This window comes from Nicotiana tomentosiformis, chromosome 2 (assembly GCF_000390325.3).
Source record: "Nicotiana tomentosiformis chromosome 2, ASM39032v3, whole genome shotgun sequence".
NCBI classification, from domain to species: Eukaryota; Viridiplantae; Streptophyta; class Magnoliopsida; order Solanales; family Solanaceae; genus Nicotiana; species Nicotiana tomentosiformis.
In genome coordinates this window covers 111,880,250-111,897,963 of record NC_090813.1, presented here as the reverse complement: position 1 = coordinate 111,897,963, position 17,714 = coordinate 111,880,250, and the positions used below count along the sequence as shown (strand labels likewise).

At 42.1% G+C, this 17,714-nt stretch overlaps 1 protein-coding gene across 1 annotated transcript; it reads right to left on the bottom strand.

The window, feature by feature from the left end:
- Window positions 1–13,379: 13,379 nt before the first annotated feature.
- Window positions 13,380–16,797, bottom strand: LOC104102519 (uncharacterized). The gene is made up of 3 exons (XM_009610238.4): window positions 16,294–16,797; window positions 16,068–16,174; window positions 13,380–14,357 (listed from the first exon to the last, which is right to left on the bottom strand). The coding sequence occupies exons 1-3, from the start codon at window positions 16,645–16,647 to the stop codon at window positions 13,634–13,636; spliced, it is 1,185 nt and encodes a 394-aa protein (XP_009608533.1). The 5' UTR covers window positions 16,648–16,797; the 3' UTR covers window positions 13,380–13,633.
- Between the last annotated feature and the right edge of the window lie 917 nt (window positions 16,798–17,714).

Here is a 17,714-nt window from a genome sequence, read left to right as displayed (position 1 = left end):
TTCATAAATGTTGGCTCGAAACCGAAGGCAGGATTCTTGTTAAGCCTTTAACCGAGCCCGGACTCACTATCATCATTGGTTTGGCTATTTACTCTATCTTTTATCTGCTTATCTAATGTCATTAATCACTTGTATTGAATTAGTCCACATATCCTTAAAACCGCATATAAATTTAATTGTTATCCATTTTTAAGGGTAAGCAGTTTGACGCCCACCGTGGGGATAAGGATAATAGTGGTAATTTGATATAAATTTCCATAACGCACTCTGTTTTACACTTGTTTTTTGAGATTTTAATTTCAGGTCAACTTAAGAATGTCAAACTCTCAATCTGCTCACTTGAACGTTGATGCCGAGTCTGGCCACCATGGCGAAAATAACAATATAGTACCTAGGTGCCCCCTGTTGACCCCAATGGAGTCCCAGTTGCGGACCCGATCGATTCTAACTCATATGTGGACATCGATGCAAACCTGCCGACCGACCCCGAGAACAGCATTAGCGGAGGAGCCTGATCAACAACTCGGGGTACGCATGACGGTGAAGGCAACAAGATCAATCTGCGAGTGATCTTCAAAATGGTACAAACTCAACAAACGGAGATAGCCCAGTTGCAGAACCAAAGCCGCACCCCTAGCAGAGTTGAGCCCGAACCATCCCAAGAAAATACCCGAAGAAATGAACAAGTCACGGGAATGCTGGGTAAAGTTGAGCCCGGGACCAACCCCGAAATAATAAAAATACTTGAGGAACTGACAAAGCGGGTGGAATCGGGGGAGAAGAAGATTGAAGCCAACGATAAAAAAGTGGAGACTTATAACTCCAAAGTTGATCAAATTCCAAGAGCACCTTCGATCTTGAAAGGCCTGGATTCCAAGAAATTTGTCCAAAAGCCTTTCCCCCGAGCGTGGAACCGAAGCCAATCCTGAAGTTCTGTATGCCCAAAATTCCGAAATATAACGGAATCACGGATCCAAACGAGCACGTAACCTCCTGCCATTAAGGGAAACGACTTAGAAGATGACGAAATCGAGTCGGTTTTGTTGAAAAAGTTTGGAGAAATCTCGTCAAAAGAAGCAATGATATGGTATCACAACTTACCCCTTAATTCTATTAATTCGTTTGCTATGCTTGCATATGCCTTTGTAAAAGAGCATGCCGGGGCCATCAAGGTCGTGACCAGAAAATGAGACCTTTTCAAAGTAAAACAAAGAGATAACGAAATGCTCAGGTAATTCGTGTCGAGATTTCAAATGGAACGAATGGACCTGCCTTAGGTTGCGGACGATTGGGCCCGTTCAGGCATTCACTCAAGGACTCAACCCCCAAAACTCTTTGGCTTCACAGCGAATGAATCACAATTTGATATAATACTGATCACGTCCAAAGCACACCTCAAAAGAGGTATGAAACGATCGTATGCAATAATAGAAACCCAACTAAGAGTCGGGGTCGAATCCATAGGGAGGTAAGATAGGAGTTAGGGTTATATATTTCGAATTAAGCAATTAGATTTTCTAGATTGCACTTCAACAATAAGGATTTATTTTCTATTTCTAATTTTACTCTGATGATTGCAAAAATAAATAAATAAGACTAGGGATAATTGTTTTTACGATTTTTCCAAATAGATAAAAAGTCTAGGGATGTGACCATGACCTAGGTGTTTACCTAATGGGATAAAGACTTTAATGCTTGTTCTGTTGATTGGGATGTATTATAGCTATCAACTCTAAATTACCCACTCAATATCTCTCGGTCAGAGAGTGGTTTTGCCCACTTTGGCTTTCTCAAGATCAAATGGGTATCACCCAAAATAATTGATAAAAGCTCAAGTCGGGTTATTACTATCTCTAGGTTGAACCCTTTAATTGGATTAATCAATCTCTCGATTGACCCAATTTCTTGTTAGCAAAGTTATCCTATACTAGATCTCTCTTTCTTAAGTAGAGACTAAGTCAAATAGGCATGAATCAATGTTTGCAACAATTAATTCTAAAATTGAAGCATGAACTAGGCTAAATAATCAACACCCAATCATAAACAGGTACTAAATTAGATACCCATAAGGTTTACAAACTAGGGTTGGTCACAACCCTAGTAAAAGTCTAGCTACTCATAATGAGGTTTGAAGAAAATAAGGAAGAAAAACTAATTAAACTCATAATGGAAGCTTAAAACGATTAAATATATTGTAAATACACCAAAGAAAAGTAAAACGTCCTAAAATAGTAAAGAAAAATGGCTACAACAGCTTCAGAGATTCAAACTTGACCTAATTTTGAAAATTATTCTATTTATACAAGGCTAAAAATCTCGGACAAAAATGCCCCTCGGGAGGTTCTGTGGTCGCACAATTCCATGTGCGGTCCGCATATTTCTTCATTTGGCAGGATCTAGAGTTATGCGGCTGCACATTTCTGAACTGAGGCCGCGAGGCATTCTTCTACGTTCGCACATTTCTGGACTGTGGCCGCAAGGCAACTCTTTTGCGGTCTGCAGATTTAGGACTGCGGCCGCAAGGCACTCTTCTATGGCCGCACAATTCTTATGTTGTCCGCAATTCACAGAGGCTCCTGGACTTGGTCTTTTTGCATACTCTCTGATCTTCAACTCTTAGCCCAGCTTTGCGGCCGCACAATTCATGTGCGGTCCGCACTTTGCGCAAATGTCTGCTAGATGTTTGCTCTTTGTTTGCGGCCGCAGATGGAATTCAGCAGTCCGTAATTTCTTCTGCGGACCGCACATTTGTGCTTCTACGGCCTTTATAGCCTTTTCCTTCGGACTACTTCTTTTTTAGTCGGATTTCATCTCGGGAGACCAACTTCTAGCATTCCTGCAATTTTGCATAATTTCATTAGTTGCACAAACACAATTCAATGATTTTAGACTAAAACTAAAGCTAAAAGGCATTAAAAGTAGTCAAAATCCTCACTTATCAAATACCCTGCGGTAACCTCGGCCGACGTCCATAACAGGTTTCAATTGAAAATCAGAGTCAAGGATGATCAGCTTGGAGCCCCCTCTATCCAATCAGAACTAACGACAGGTCTAAGAGATCCATCGATCATGAACTAAGACCGAACAGAGACAGGTATCAATCGTATAGCGGAGATCGAAGGGGTAGCAGATATGGGCGTAACCTTGCGAGAAACGAAAAACGGAATGATCGAGGCCATAATAGCCGGGGACTCATGAGCAAAAACGGTTTCGACAGGCCACTCGTGACCATGGAGGCACCGAGATTATTGGAATATAACTTAAATGTCGATGCTGCCAGCATCGTGTACGCCATCGGGCGCATCAAAGATACCAAGTGGCCTCGGCTATTACAGTCCGACCCTAACCTGATGTGTAAGTATCATGGCACTCATGGACACAAGACCGAGGACTGTTGGCAACTAAGAGAAGAAGTGGCACGATTATTCAATAACGTGCATCTCTAGGAATTTCTGAGTGATCGAGCAAAAAATCACTTCAGGAATAGGGACTCCAACAAACCGAACAAAAAGAACCTCAGCACGTCATTAACATGATCATTGGTGGAGTCGACGCCCCACCCCCCTCTCTATGGACCAGTGCTAAAGCGCACTAAGGTGTCCATCACAAGGGAAAAATGAACCCGAGATTATATACCGGAGGGAACCATCTCTTTCAACGATGAGGACGTTGAAGGCATCGTGCAACCACATAATAATGCCCTGGTAATATCTGTACTCATAAATAAATCTCGAGTTAAGTGTGTGTTAATTGATCCAGGTAGCTCGTCCAATATCATCAGATCGAGGGTCATAGATCAGTAGGATCTACAAGACCAAATAGTGCCTACAGTTCGGGTTTTAAACGGATTCAACATGGCGTGTGAAACTACTAAAGGAGAGATAACCCTGCCGATGAACACCGACGGGACCATTCAGGAAACAAAGTTCTATGTGATTGAAGGGGATATAAGATATAATGCTCTATTTGGAAGGCCATGGATTCACAACATGAGGGCACTACCCTCGACACTACACCAGGCACTAAAGTTCCCCACACTGGGAGGGATCAAGATGGTTTACGGAGAGCAGCCGACCACAAAAGAAATATTTGTGGTCGATGAGGTGATCCCGGTGTCTGCACTCTCGACATCAAAGAACACGGAGCCGACAGGGAAGGAAGAAGCTAAATAGCAATCACCGACACCGGCCCCAACCGAATCGGAGAAGCAAGAAGCAGGCGAGGATGATGATTACAAAGTTCCTAGGTCGTTCATCACCCCTGACGATTCTGATGCCACCAAATCAACGGTCGAGGAGCTGAAGCAAGTCATATTGATCGAACACTTGCCTAATCAGAAGGTATACCTGGGCACGGGGTTAACTCTCGAGCTCAGGAAAGAACTCATTAAATTCCTTATAGCTAACATAGATTGCTTCGCTTGGTTCTATCTTGATATGACAGGGATCCCGCCAGAGATAACCACTCATAAGCTGAGCTTGGATCCGAAGTTCCACCCAGTTAAATAGAAGAGGAGGACTCAGTCTGAAGTCAAGCACGAATGCAAAGGTATTTTGACAAATTACAGGTAAAGCTGCATCGATTCAAGGAATGGACCGTACAACACGTACCCCAAGATCAAAATAGTGAGATCGATGCTCTTGCTAACTTGGGATCATCGGTTGATGATGATGAATTCAGCTCAGGAACGGTCGTACAGTTCATTAAATTGGTAGTGGAAGAAGGCCATGCCAAAATAAACTCGACAAGTTTAACTTGGGATTGGAGAAACAAGTATATAGACTACTTGAAGACTGGGAAGCTACCCTTAGATCCTAAAGAATCGAGAGCTCTACGCACGAAGGCGGCCAGGTTCAACCTGTCCGAAAGTACTCTGTTCAGAAGAATGTTCGATGGCCCGCTTGCCATATGCTTAGGTCCTGGAGATACCGAATATGTTTTGAGGGAAGTTCACGGAGGCACCTGCGGAAACCATTCGAGGGCGGAATCTTTAATTCGTAAGATAATCAGGGCCGGATATTACTGGATCGGCATGGAGAAAGATGCAAAGAACTATGTATGAAAATGCGACGACTGTCAGAGGCATGCACTGATGATCCATCAACCCAGAGAGCTACTACATTCGGTCTTGTCACCTTGGCATTCATGGCGTGGGGAATGGACATTGCTGGTCCCCTGTCGTGGGCACCTGATAAGGCTCAATTCATATTGTTTATGACCGATTATTTTTCTAAGTGGGTCGAAGTTCAAGCGTTCGAGAAGGTCAGGGAAAAATAAGTCGTTGAATTCATTTGGGACCACATAATATGCCGGTTCAGGATACCGGCCGACATAGTGTGTGATAATGGGAAGCTGTTCATCGGCAGCAAGGCAAACAAATTTTTCGAGCACCACAAGATCAAAAAGATCTTGTCAACACCTAATGACCCTAGCGAGAACGGGCATACGGAATCAACAAACAAGACCATACTCCAAAACCTAAAGAAAAGGCTAACCGATGCCAAAGGAAAATGGAAGGAAATTCTGCCCGAAATCTTGTGGGCATACCGTACAACCTCAAAATCTAGTACTGGGGCCACTCCATTTTCATTGGTCTACGGTGCCGAAGCACTAATACTGGTCGAAGTGGGAGAACCAAGCTTCAAGTTTTGATATGCGATCGAAGAATCAAACGGTGAGGCCATGAGCACGAGCCTGGAATTGTTGGATGAAAGGCGCGAGGCCGCCCTAGTCCGATTGGCCGCCCAGAAATAGCGGATAGAAAGGTATTACAACCGAAGAGCCAACCTACGACACTTACTTGGTGTTAAGAAAAGTAATACTGCACACACGAAACTCGAATGAGGGGAAGCTGGGGCCGAATTGGGAAGGACCATATAGAGTCATTGGGATTACCGATAAAGGCTCGTACAAACTCGAAGCAGGAAACGACGCACAACTACTGAACAACTAAAACATTACACACTTGAAGCGGTACTACTGTTAAGATACGATCTCATTCACCTTTTTATAATATTTTGAATTGGACTAACACTTGTAGGCAACAACAAAAGGAGAATGTGACTATTAGGTATGAAAGCAAGCGTTGCACTCCTTTTCCCTTGAACCGGTTTGTCCCAAATGGGCTTTCCGGCAAGGTTTTCACGAGGCAACAGTAAATCGTGCTAACTTAGAATCGAAGACCTATTTTAAATCGGAGTCAGTGGTCTCATCGACAATATCCGATCACTCTCAAGATTGATCTCAAATACTGGGGGCCATCACCCTCGGGTCAAGCTTCTTATCAAGGAAATAAAGAAACTTTGTGCTTGAATAGCCTAGGCTCGGTGGTTAGGATTTATTATAAGGGCCAAACGGTCAAGTGAACCATGCCAACGTAGGTGATAAGTGAGGATTTTGACTACTTATTAGCGCTTTTTAGCTTTTATTTTAGTACAAAAGCGTTTAATTGTGTTCCCGAAAACTAATAAAATATGCTTAATTGCAGGAATATTGGAAGATGAACTCTCGAGATGCAATCTAACTCAAAAAGGAGCAATCTAAACTCAAGGACATAAAAGGCACAGAAGCTCAAAAGTGTGGACCACAGAATATCATCTGCGACCGCAGATGATGAAGGAAAAGCCAGCAGAGTTTGGTGCAAAGTGCGGTCCTCACATGAATTGTGCGACCACAAAAGTTGGTCCAGGAGCAAAGTTCAGAGAGTATGCATATGCATTCCAAGTCCATCAAAAGTGCGGCCGCAGGAGTAAAAGCGCGGATCGCAGAAGATCAAGTGCGGCCGTACAGGTAAAAGTGTGGACCGCAGAAAGAGTGCTTTGCGGCCGCAGATCAGAATTATGCTACCGCAGACTTCCAGTCCTGATAAGTTGAAGAAAAGTACGGACCGCACATGGAATTGTACGGCCGCAGAACTTCCCGAAGGGCATTTTTGTCCTAAATTTCTAGCCTTGTATAAATAGACGAGTTTCACAATATTAGGTCAACGTTTGACATCAGCAGCTACAGTAGCCATTTTTTTTACTTTTTTTAGTAGTTTTTCATATTTTGAGCTATTTTAACACAGACTCTATCATTTTAATCTTGAAATATGAGTTTAATTATCATTTTTTCTTCTTTTTCTTTAATTTCAAGCATGAGTAGCTAGATTTTTACTAAGGTTGTGACCCAACCCTAGTGTGTAAACCTTATGGGTGTTTAATTTATTGCTTCTTTATGGTTGGGTATTTATTATTTAGCCTTGTTCATGCTTTAATTTGTGGAATTAATGGTTGCAAATATTAGTTTATGCCTATTTGACTTGGTCTCTACTTGAAAAAGAGAGACTTAGTCTAGAAAAACTTGGCTAACAAGAAATTAGGTCAATCGAAAGATTGATAATTCCAATTAAAGGGTTCAACCTAGAGATAGAAATAACCCGACTTGAGCTTTTATCAACCGTTTTATGCAATACCCATTTGGACTTGAGAAAGCCAAATTGGGAAAAACCACTCTCTGACCAAGAGGTATTGAGTGGATAATTGAGTGTTAAGAACTATAATACACCCCGATCAATAAAACATGCATTAAGGTTTATATCCCATTAGGCAAACACCTAGGCGATGGTCATAACCCTAGGCTTTTTACAAAACTTCAAAAACAACAAAAATAATTTCTTAGTTTTATTTCTCACCTTGCACTCTTAGTTTTAAACTAGACTTAAAAACAACTCAAATTTGTGGAAGTGTAAATTGAGATAATCAAATTCACATACTACAATATATACTCCTAACTCCCATATATAGCTCCCTGTGAAAATCGACCCCGACTCTTGTTGGGCACTATCATTGCATTCGACCGTTTCATAACCTTGAATTGAGGTGTGAAATTGGACGAGATCAGTAGGCCACCTTAGCCATAATACAAGCTTTTACACGCTTTCAATCTTGTACTTTACACACAAAAATGAAAGAAAGTTTGTACCTTGCTATTACATATTTTTGCTTCTTAAAGCATCGAGCCTAAGGGCTATCCCTACTCGGGGACTATCAAGCCTAAGGGCTACCCCTATCCGAGCCCAAGGGCTACCCCCACTCGGGGACTGTCGTCTGAAATACATTCGGTCAACTCGGGTTATCAAAACCCAGAGGCACAAAACCTATTAGGTAGTGCCTAAACTTAAAAGGCTACGGCCGCCCTAAAAAACAGCTCGGAGACCTCCATATGGACGCGCAGATTTTCCCGAGGCACACTTCGTACCTTTTGCAAAAATCCAAAATAACCGGGTCCACCAGGCCCAATGTGAAGGGATAAGTGCAAACACTTAATTAACCCTCCACGTGTATAGTAATGGAATCCTCAGGCCCGGGGACTACCACGTTCTTACCTTCCCAGTTACAGTCCTCACGGACCACGGGAAGGACGTCTTCGGTCACGAAGCATATGTACCTTGGTGCTCCCTCACCCTGGTCCTGCTTGGACAAGGGGTTTTCAACCTTGAAGTCATCTGCAATAGAACAACCCTCGGGAATAAATGCTTTCAAATGGGGCTCGGGAGCCGGTTCGGCGGCTGCGGACTCGGTGGCAGCCACATCGGGAGCAACCGTCTCGAGGATAACTATTTCGGGATCGACCGCCTCAGTACCAGCGGCCGGTTGGGAAGACGAAGATGCAACCTTTTGGGGAACTGATTTGGAAGTTTTATCCATTGTTGGCTCGTAATATTTGAAGATTTGAAAAGGAAGTATGGAGGTTTGGAAGAACAAGCTTAAACACAGAACATCAAAATATGAAGAATTTAAGAAGATCCGGGCAAAAATCTAAGAATAATTATGAAGATTTGAAGATCAAAGGATGAAGGTATGAAGATGTGAAAGAAGTTGATGATAGTCGGAAAGTTCGAAGGTAAAAGCTTGTCTAAAAAGTGGAAAAAAAATAAGGGATAAAGGCTTTTATAAGGAAGTAGGCGATGCTTCGCATTCGGAGGCAACCAGCCAATGGTTGACACATGTCCGAAGTCATAACGACATGACTGATGGGACGTTTTGGCTCCTTCGTCGTAACGTACGAAGGAAGGACCCGGAGAGCATCTATCGTTTCGGCAAACCTACTCTCTGAGAAACGAGGGGACTATCTGTGTACGGGTAAAACCGAGGCTAACGAGTATCCCGATTTCCCGGTGAAGCAAACGAGGCAAGGACATGGCTGCAAGGTGTCGGAATCGAGGCCAGGAGCCTCTCGTGTCAAGGCTCGGGCAAAACTGTCACGACCCCAAATTCCCTCCGTAGAATGTCGTGATGGCACCTAGTCTCTAAGACTAGGTAAGCCTATCAATGCGGAATAATAATAATAAATATCTAAAATAAATAAACTACAATTCAAACAATTTCAACTCCCAAAACCCGGTAGAAATAAGTCACAAGCTTCTAAGAATTTATTCTTTATGTCTCTATATATCAGAGTCTAAAGCAAATAAGGAAGATAACATAGTAAGATAGAAGGGGACTCCGGAGTCTGCGGATGCTGGCAGATATACCTCGAACTCTCCTCGTACAGCTAGTGTACTGATACGTGGTCTGATAAGATGTACCTGGATCTGCACAAAAGGATGTGCAGAAGCGTAGTATGAGTACACCACAGCGGTACCCAGTAAGTGCCAAGCCTAACCTCGGTAAAGTAGTGACGAGGTCAGGTCAGGCCCTACTGGAGAATAAATAATGGCATGGTAAAATATTTAAACAATATTATAAGATAAAATGACAATAGAAATGAATCAAGTAGTATGTCACATTTAATTACATCAAATCTAGGGTCTAGGCTTAGCCGATGTGTCGTTACCTCCGGTGGAATCCATGTCATGTCTAAATGGGACCATGCAAAATAATCTATGTTATCAATAAGAAATTGAATAAGCTTTTTCCTGAGTTCGGGGGTTAATCCCGTTCCCAGGTATACCTTTCGCTCGGGCAGGTACTCGATCAATACAACCTGTTCCAGCTCTTCGACCGTTGATTAGGTGGCGTCAGTATCTTCGGGAACAACAAAAGTTCGAGGGGTCAGAAAATCCTCCTCTTCTACTTCTATCTCTCGCTTCCCCGATTCGGTCGAGGCTGGTGGCTGTGATTGCTATTTGACTTCCTATTTATCTTTGATGTTCGACCTTTCCGAGGCTGATAGTGTCGATATCGGTGTTACCTCATCGACCGTAAACATTTCCTTTGCAGCATGTTTCTCCCTGTATACTGTTTTTACACCGTCTGATGTCGGAAATTTTATCATTTGGTGGAGTGTCGAAGGAACTGCTCTCATATTGTGGATCCAAGGCCTTCCAAGTAGGGCATTGTACCTCATGTCGCCCTCGATCACGTGGAACTTAGTATCTTTGAATGGTTCCAGCCACGTTCACTGGTAGTATAATCTCCCCTTTAGTTGTTTCATTGGCTATATTGAAGCCGTTTAGGACCCGAGCTGCGGGCACGATTTGATTTTGTAGGCCGAGCTGCTCCACGACCCTCGATCGGATAATATTCGCCGAGCTACTTGGATCCACTAAAACACGCTTAACTTGAACTTTATTTAATAAGATAGAAATTACCAGAGCGTCGGTATGGGGCTGAGAAACACCTTCTGCTTCTTCGTCGTTGAATGATAAAGGTATTTCGGGCACATAATCTCGGGTTCGTTTTTCCCTAGTGATTGATATCTTAGTGCGTTTGAATATTGGTCCTTGTGGAATGTCGACCCCACCAATAATCATATGAATGACATGTTGGGGTTCCTCCTGTTCATTTTTCTTGTTGGCGTCTCTTTCTCTGAAATGATTCTTGGCTCGATCGCTGAGGAACTTTCGAAGGTGGCCCTCATTGAATAGACGGGCTACCTCCTCCCTTAATTTCCTGCAATCCTCAGTTTTGTGACCATGCGTGCCATGATACTTGCATATCAAATTTGGGTTTCTTTGAGAAGGATCAGTTTGTATGGGTCTGAGCCACCTTGTATCTTTGATCCTTCCGATTTCCGATACAATGCCTGATGCATCAATGCTAAAGTTATATTCTGATAACCGAGGTGCTTCTGTGGAATCGGCGTACTTGTCAAAACCACTCTTGCTCATAAGTCCCCGAGAATTCTGTCCTCGATCACTTCTCCAATCGTTCCCGGCGGAATTGCATCCCGAACCATTATCCTTATTATTCCTTCAATATGCGGTATATGGTTGATATCGGTCTCTGTTCGACCTTGGCTCCCTGTCGATGTCCCTCTAATTTTTAACTGCCGACCTGTTTGGATGTGCTGAACCGGAAGGAGCTCCCAATTGATCGTCCTCGAGCCTGATCTTCGATTGGTATCGATTGTGCACATCTGCCCAAGTTACAACTGGATATTCGATCAAATTTTGTTTCAACTGACGTGATGCTACCGAACTCCGCTCGTTCAACCCTTGGGTGAAAGCTTGAACGGCCCAATCATCTGTGACCAGTGGCAACTCCATGCATTCCATTTGAAATCGGGACATGAACTCCCTCAGCATTTCATTATCCCTTTGTCTTACCTTGAAAAGGTCTGATTTCCTCATTGCGACCTTTATGGCCACGTCATGTGTCTTTACGAAAGAATCTGCTAATATGGCAAATGAGTCGATGGAATTTGGTGGCAGGTTGTGATACCAAATCATTGCTTCTTTCGAAAGGGACTCTCCGAATATTTTCAACAGTACAGATTCGATTTCATCATCCTCTAAATCGTTACCCTTGATGGCGCATGTATATGAAGTAACATGCTCGTTGGGATCGGTGGTACCATTATATTTGGGTATGTGTGGCATACGAAACTTCTTTGGAATAGGCTTCGGAGCCGCACTTGGAGGAAAGGGTTTTTGTACAAACTTCTTTGAATCCATCCCTTTCAAGATTGGCAGTGCCCCCAGTATCTGATCAACTCGAGAGTTGTATATCTCCATTTTTTTTATCGTTGGCTTCGATTCTCTTCTCCCCTGATTCAATTCTTTTTGGTGAGCTCCTCCAGCATTTTAATTATCGCAGGATCAGTACTCGATTCGTTACCATTTGGCCTCTCCGGTACTGGCTCGGTACGGCGAGTAATTTCCGACTCGACCCTATTCGGAGCTCTATGTTGATTTTGTAACTGAGCAATAGCGGCTTGCTGAGCCTGAAGCATCTCGAATATTACTTGGAGACTGACTCCCTCGTCTCCTCTGCCCTATGCTCCTTGGCTACTAGATCGGCCTTCTCTGCGTACACTCCCATCGAGATCTGCGACTAGGTCCGCATTTAGAGCAAAGTGTGAACTGACATCGATGGGGTTGGCGACCGACGCTCCCCCGTGAGTAGCCTGTGGCACTTCGATTCCTAGAGCAATCACATTTTCGTTATCACCATGGAATCCGAGGCCATTGTCACCGTGTGTGGATGCGTTTTGTGAGTTTGACATGTATTAACCTGAAAGCAAAGATACCTGACAAGAACAGGCGTAAAATAGTGTGTTTTACCAGAATCAGTACTGAAAAATCACTATTATCCTTAGCCCCACGATGGGCGCCAAACTATTTACCCTAAAATTCGAGTAACAATTAAACTTATTTAGTGGTTTTAAGGATACGTGATTTAATCCAATACCAATTGATAAACAAGGAATTGAATAGATAATCTGAATAGTAAAATAAATCAAACCAGTGTTCTGGCAGTACTTTCGACCTCGATTCGGGATGGTCTTGAGGTTGGGTAAGAAAAACAATAAAGAACAGAAAATAAACAATGATGAACAGTAATAGATAGTAAGTGAAATAGAGAGAAGCGTTTTTGTATATGTTTTTCAGTGAATTAATCCCCCCTACAAATGAATGGGGTCCCTCTTTATATAGTAGAGGAATCCTAAATAAGGTACAGTTCTAATAACGGAAACAAATCCCATGATTGGCGTCAATAACCGCTTGATTCGATCTGTTCCGGGATTTCCGCTGAAATCTTCGTTCGGTTGCTAATATTTTGCCATTCCGTTATTATGCCTTACTCGAAGTCGGTCATGCTCGGTCTCGATCTTCAGCGAGCACTTCGATCTTCATGCTTCATACTCTGCCATTGAGCTCGAGCCTGGTCTATTACGAACTTACTCTTGAGGCAGCTTCTCATGCCTATGAAATCTGATATGCCCGATTTCGACCGTATACAAACATTTCAAGCAGACAGTACTGCAATATATGGAAAATAAACTAACGAGCATAAGGGCAAAGAACTAAAAGACGTGTTGATCGTACGATCAAAACTCTATTGCATAACCTCCCAAATAATCAGTCCGAGTAAATTTATTGCATAACTTCCCAAAAAATCAGTCCGAATTTCGGATAATACATGCAAATATAAATACATCACTGGCAGTCCGAATACAATTTGAGATGCACTAATCCATGGGTGCAAGTTATCTCAATGATACAAGATAAACGTCCGTCTATAATCATACAAAGATGAGGTAAAAGGCAAAGATAAATTTAAACCTGCATCTACACTGACCAACGTTAGTGAGTGCACAATATTTCATTTTGCAAGCACAAGCTGGAGTAAAAAGAATAACCAGCAAAGGCCTGTGGTTCACCATAACAGACTCCATTTTCAGATTAGAACAGAACTTGAACTACAAGTCAAAATGCAGATATTGCCTCCTGAGTATCCTTCACATAAAGCGGTATTCTCACCCCAAGTTCCCTTAATCGATTTACTATATCATAAAGAAATTCAAAGGTGAGTTTGTATTGTTTGTTAAGATCCTCTCTCACACTTGGCTGGATCCTAAACCACTCTCCCAACAACTTGTGCACATGAGCACGGATCATTCTCCATGGCACTGGATATTTCTCACAAAACCTCAAATATTCTATCAGTAACTCAGCCTGATCTAGCTTATCGTCTTCCTTGAGTCCTACACTGCCCAATCCCCATTCAGCAGTTCGATATCCAGCAAAGAGGGCTGGATTCTCAAGAAGGGGATCGGCTGAAAGTACCCCATTGGCACCAGTTTTCTCCAAGCAGCTGTGTACATCATCGGTGTGCCTAATATTACCATTGGCAAGGACAGGAATCCTAACAGCATTTCTGACAGCCTTGATTGCCTCCCAATTGGCTCTGAATTTCTTCCCATCTTTTTCATCCCTTGTTCGTCCATGCACTGCTAGAAGAGAACAACCTGCATCCTCCAACATCTTTGCATAACTGAGTGTATCTTGCAAATAAGGGAAAATTCGGATCTTGCATGATACTGGAACGCTAAGATTGTTAGCCAGCTTTTCTACAAGAGACTTGACAAGAGAGAGATTATCCATGAGGAAAGCTCCATAATTCCCGCGTTTTGCAATTCGCTGGGGACACCTGCATAGCAAGTAGTAGTTTAGCAAACTGAGCTGATAGCAAAGATGAGTGGAGAAATGATCTGCATAGATAATCCAGGAAATACAGAAACAAAATCTGCGGTCTCGTGCATAAAACAGTTTAGAAGGAAATGCAGAAAGAGAAAATAAAACTATAAATAAAATAAAATATTAAACTGCAAATCTTGATCTGGAAGAAAAACTGCTCTACTCCACGATGTCCTTCACCACAACATAAGCAAGCACATGAATTCAAATATGCAAGTGGAAAAAGAAAATGTAGAGCTAGTTACGGTCTATTAGTCCTGTAATGGAGCTTGTTCCGCTGTTTTCCAACTCTAATTTAGACTTTGTTTAGATTTATACAAGTCGGGAATCAGATATGCTTGTGTGTGAAGAAAGTAGATTCAACTGAATGATGTTTATATGTTTCTTGTCTAATAATTCTAGGTACTAAAGCTTTCCTGATAACTTAGTTCATTTTTTTAATTCCATTATGAACAACACAACAGTAAAACTTAAAAAAATCCATCAAGGTAAGAATTGGAATGTAGCCGATCCTACTGTTGTTTTGCAAGACAAAAAAATATGTAACCGATCTAGTCTTGATAAGTCTCGGTGGACACTTAACTATCTTCATTCCTATTCTTGTTTTGCTTCCACTGCCTTCTATTGGACATGGCAATTGGCAATTAGGATTGGGTTTGGGCAGGTATGGAGACCGTCTGAGAAAGAATGGAGTAATTAGCCAAACCACCAACGGTTTCATGTGGGTCAAAAAAGGGAAATTTTGAAACCAAAACTCACAATCAGACCCTCATTTACCTTTAGTTTAGATAACCACTGGCAGTGCACGGGTGTCTATCACCCCAATTGGTTTAGTTAAAAAACATTTTATATGAGCAATGCCCGTATCCCTGTATGATTTCCATGGTTGCAAGCCCCTCCCATTCGGCCCGAGCTTTCTTTCAATTGTGTCTGCTTCAGATTCTATTATGCTGTTACCCTTAGTTATCCGTTTACTCAAAGTTGAATGACCCTCCGGAATCATTCTATCATTCGAAATCACTTAATCTTATCTTATTTTACTAAGACTTCAGAAGAAGTACTGAAGCCACAGATTTTTCATTCTAGAGTGGAGACAAGGTGTAATAGAAATGTCTGCAATCGAGTATATAGCTCTATGAACAAATGGATCCTAATTGCTCCATTAGATACTTTTTTTCCCAAGAGTGGAATCAAGATGCTAAGGTATGTGACTGCATTCATGTTAGTGCAACCTCAATTATCATTAAATACTGAATACGTATTTAGACAAACAACTATCCTTTGTATCACATAAAAGCTCCAGGTACAAATAGAGTATACAAAGACGAAAGAAATTTCTCGAGTGAAATAATGTTCCAGTTACACTGAAAGTTGTATAAAAACAATTATCCCCAATTCTAGAAAAAAATCAAGGTTTTACTTGAATTATACATAGTATGAAGACTTGTTCAATTTTCAAATGCAGCGTAGTCTATATTTCCATGAAATGAAAGGTATGGCGACTCTAGATGTGTTACTTTATATGATCATCGATACTCAAAGCTGGTAAGATATATTATCACTAGAACCAATAACATGGCCCAAGTTTAGACTAGGTTGATGAGCATAGTATATGAGAAAAATCTAGGCATCTTGATTAGGAAACATTGAAAAAGGAGCCTACCCGAAGTTGATGTCCACATAGTCACAATAAGGCTCCACTTTTCGAGCTGCTTTCAGCAAAATGTCTGGATTGTTTGCGCAGAATTGAACAAAAAGTGGACGGTCCTCCTATATAAAATGAAGTAGAATTAGCTGAAATGCAATAATATTGAAGAATTTATGCACAAAGCAGGAGCGAAAGAACTTGATAAGAAATTCCATATATGAGTACAAGCAAAAGTAGATACCTTGCAGGTGGTAAACTCCATAGAGCGATATTTTTCATCTTCGGTGAAGAGACGGGAGTGAATCATAGGAGTATAAGCAGCATCAGCACCATATTTTCGACAAAGAAGACGGAATGGCAGCTCCGAGTTGTCAACCATTGGTGCCACTATACGTTTGGGCTCACCTAGCTTCTTCCAATGAGACCACGCCCTCTCTATCCGAGACACTCCCTTCAGGTAACCATTCGGACGATTCAAAGCCAAGGACTGTGTCTCTTCTAGATCCAAAGGAATAGAGCAAGTCGTGGTGGTTGCGGAACAGAGATATTCGTCCTCCATGTCTTCGTCGTTGAGGTTTAGGGTTTTGGTCGCCATGAAAAGCTTCCCGTGGAAGACAGGTTAGAGTAACGGCTGAATTCTGCAACCGAGAACCGACGGAGATCTAATGACGAGGCAACGGGAACGGTTGCACAACCCAACGTCGCCGTCGCTACCGCCGCCGTTGCCGTTGAGGTACGGTTAGAATAGGGCGCGAAGGAATATAGACTACCTCGATTGAGGCCTGGGTCCAATTCTATTGGGTCACAGGCCCAATTATGAGTATTGTACAGTAAAACAGCAACGAGACTCAGTGGCCCAAACAAGAAATGACGAGTTCCCTGTTGGCCGAAGTGCAGCAATAGCCACTTTTAAGCCCACTATTTAAAATATATCCATAATTTATAATGTATTTAAAAATTAGTCAATTTACCCAAATTTCAGGATTAAGTATCCAGAATTTAGAAATTCAGGACTTAGTGTCCTGAATTTTTAAGCTGCTAATTTGAAATTCAGAACTAAGTGTCCTAAATTTCTGAACTACTAATTTAAAATTCAGGACATAAGATTCGAACATCTATACTATACTTGTTTAACGGGTCGGGTTGACCCATTTTCGGATCGGCCCATACCGGTTGTAAGTCGGACTGTCCCGGACCGGTAGTTAGGGGGCGGGTTTAGGGGGGTTAGAGGGGTTAGTCCTTTTTTAAAAAATCGGTTAATCGGACCGGTCAAACCTGATCAACAAAAAATACCGTTGAACCGGTTAACCGGACCGGACCGGTTCAACGGCTATAAATCTGAATTTTTATTTTTATTTTTTTAAAGTGATATGACTGTTGGCAACGGTCAGCTTCAATTTGGTCGTTGCCCAACGGGTTGATTGCAAGAATAGCCCTTTTTGGGCAATTCTTTTTTAAAAAATAACACTTTTAGTAATTACTAATTTAGCCCTTGGAAAAATTATAAATACATCCCCCCCTCCCCCCCCCCCCCCCCCCCCCAATTTTCTTCATTTCTTCCCTCATCTCTCATTTCTCAAACTCATATTCTCAATTATCATTCTCGCAATCAACTATTTTGCTCTCATTTTTTTGGAATTTAATTTATCGTATTATTTATTA

Coding starts and splice junctions, on each gene's coding strand:
- LOC104102519 (XM_009610238.4), bottom strand. CDS start 16,647: ATGGCGACCAAAACCCTAAACCTCAACGACGAAGACATGGAGGACGAA. Junction 16,175..16,293: donor TGGAGTTTACCACCTGCAAG/GTATCTACTTTT, acceptor CATTTTATATAG/GAGGACCGTCCACTTTTTGT. Junction 14,358..16,067: donor TATGTGGACATCAACTTCGG/GTAGGCTCCTTT, acceptor CTTGCTATGCAG/GTGTCCCCAGCGAATTGCAA.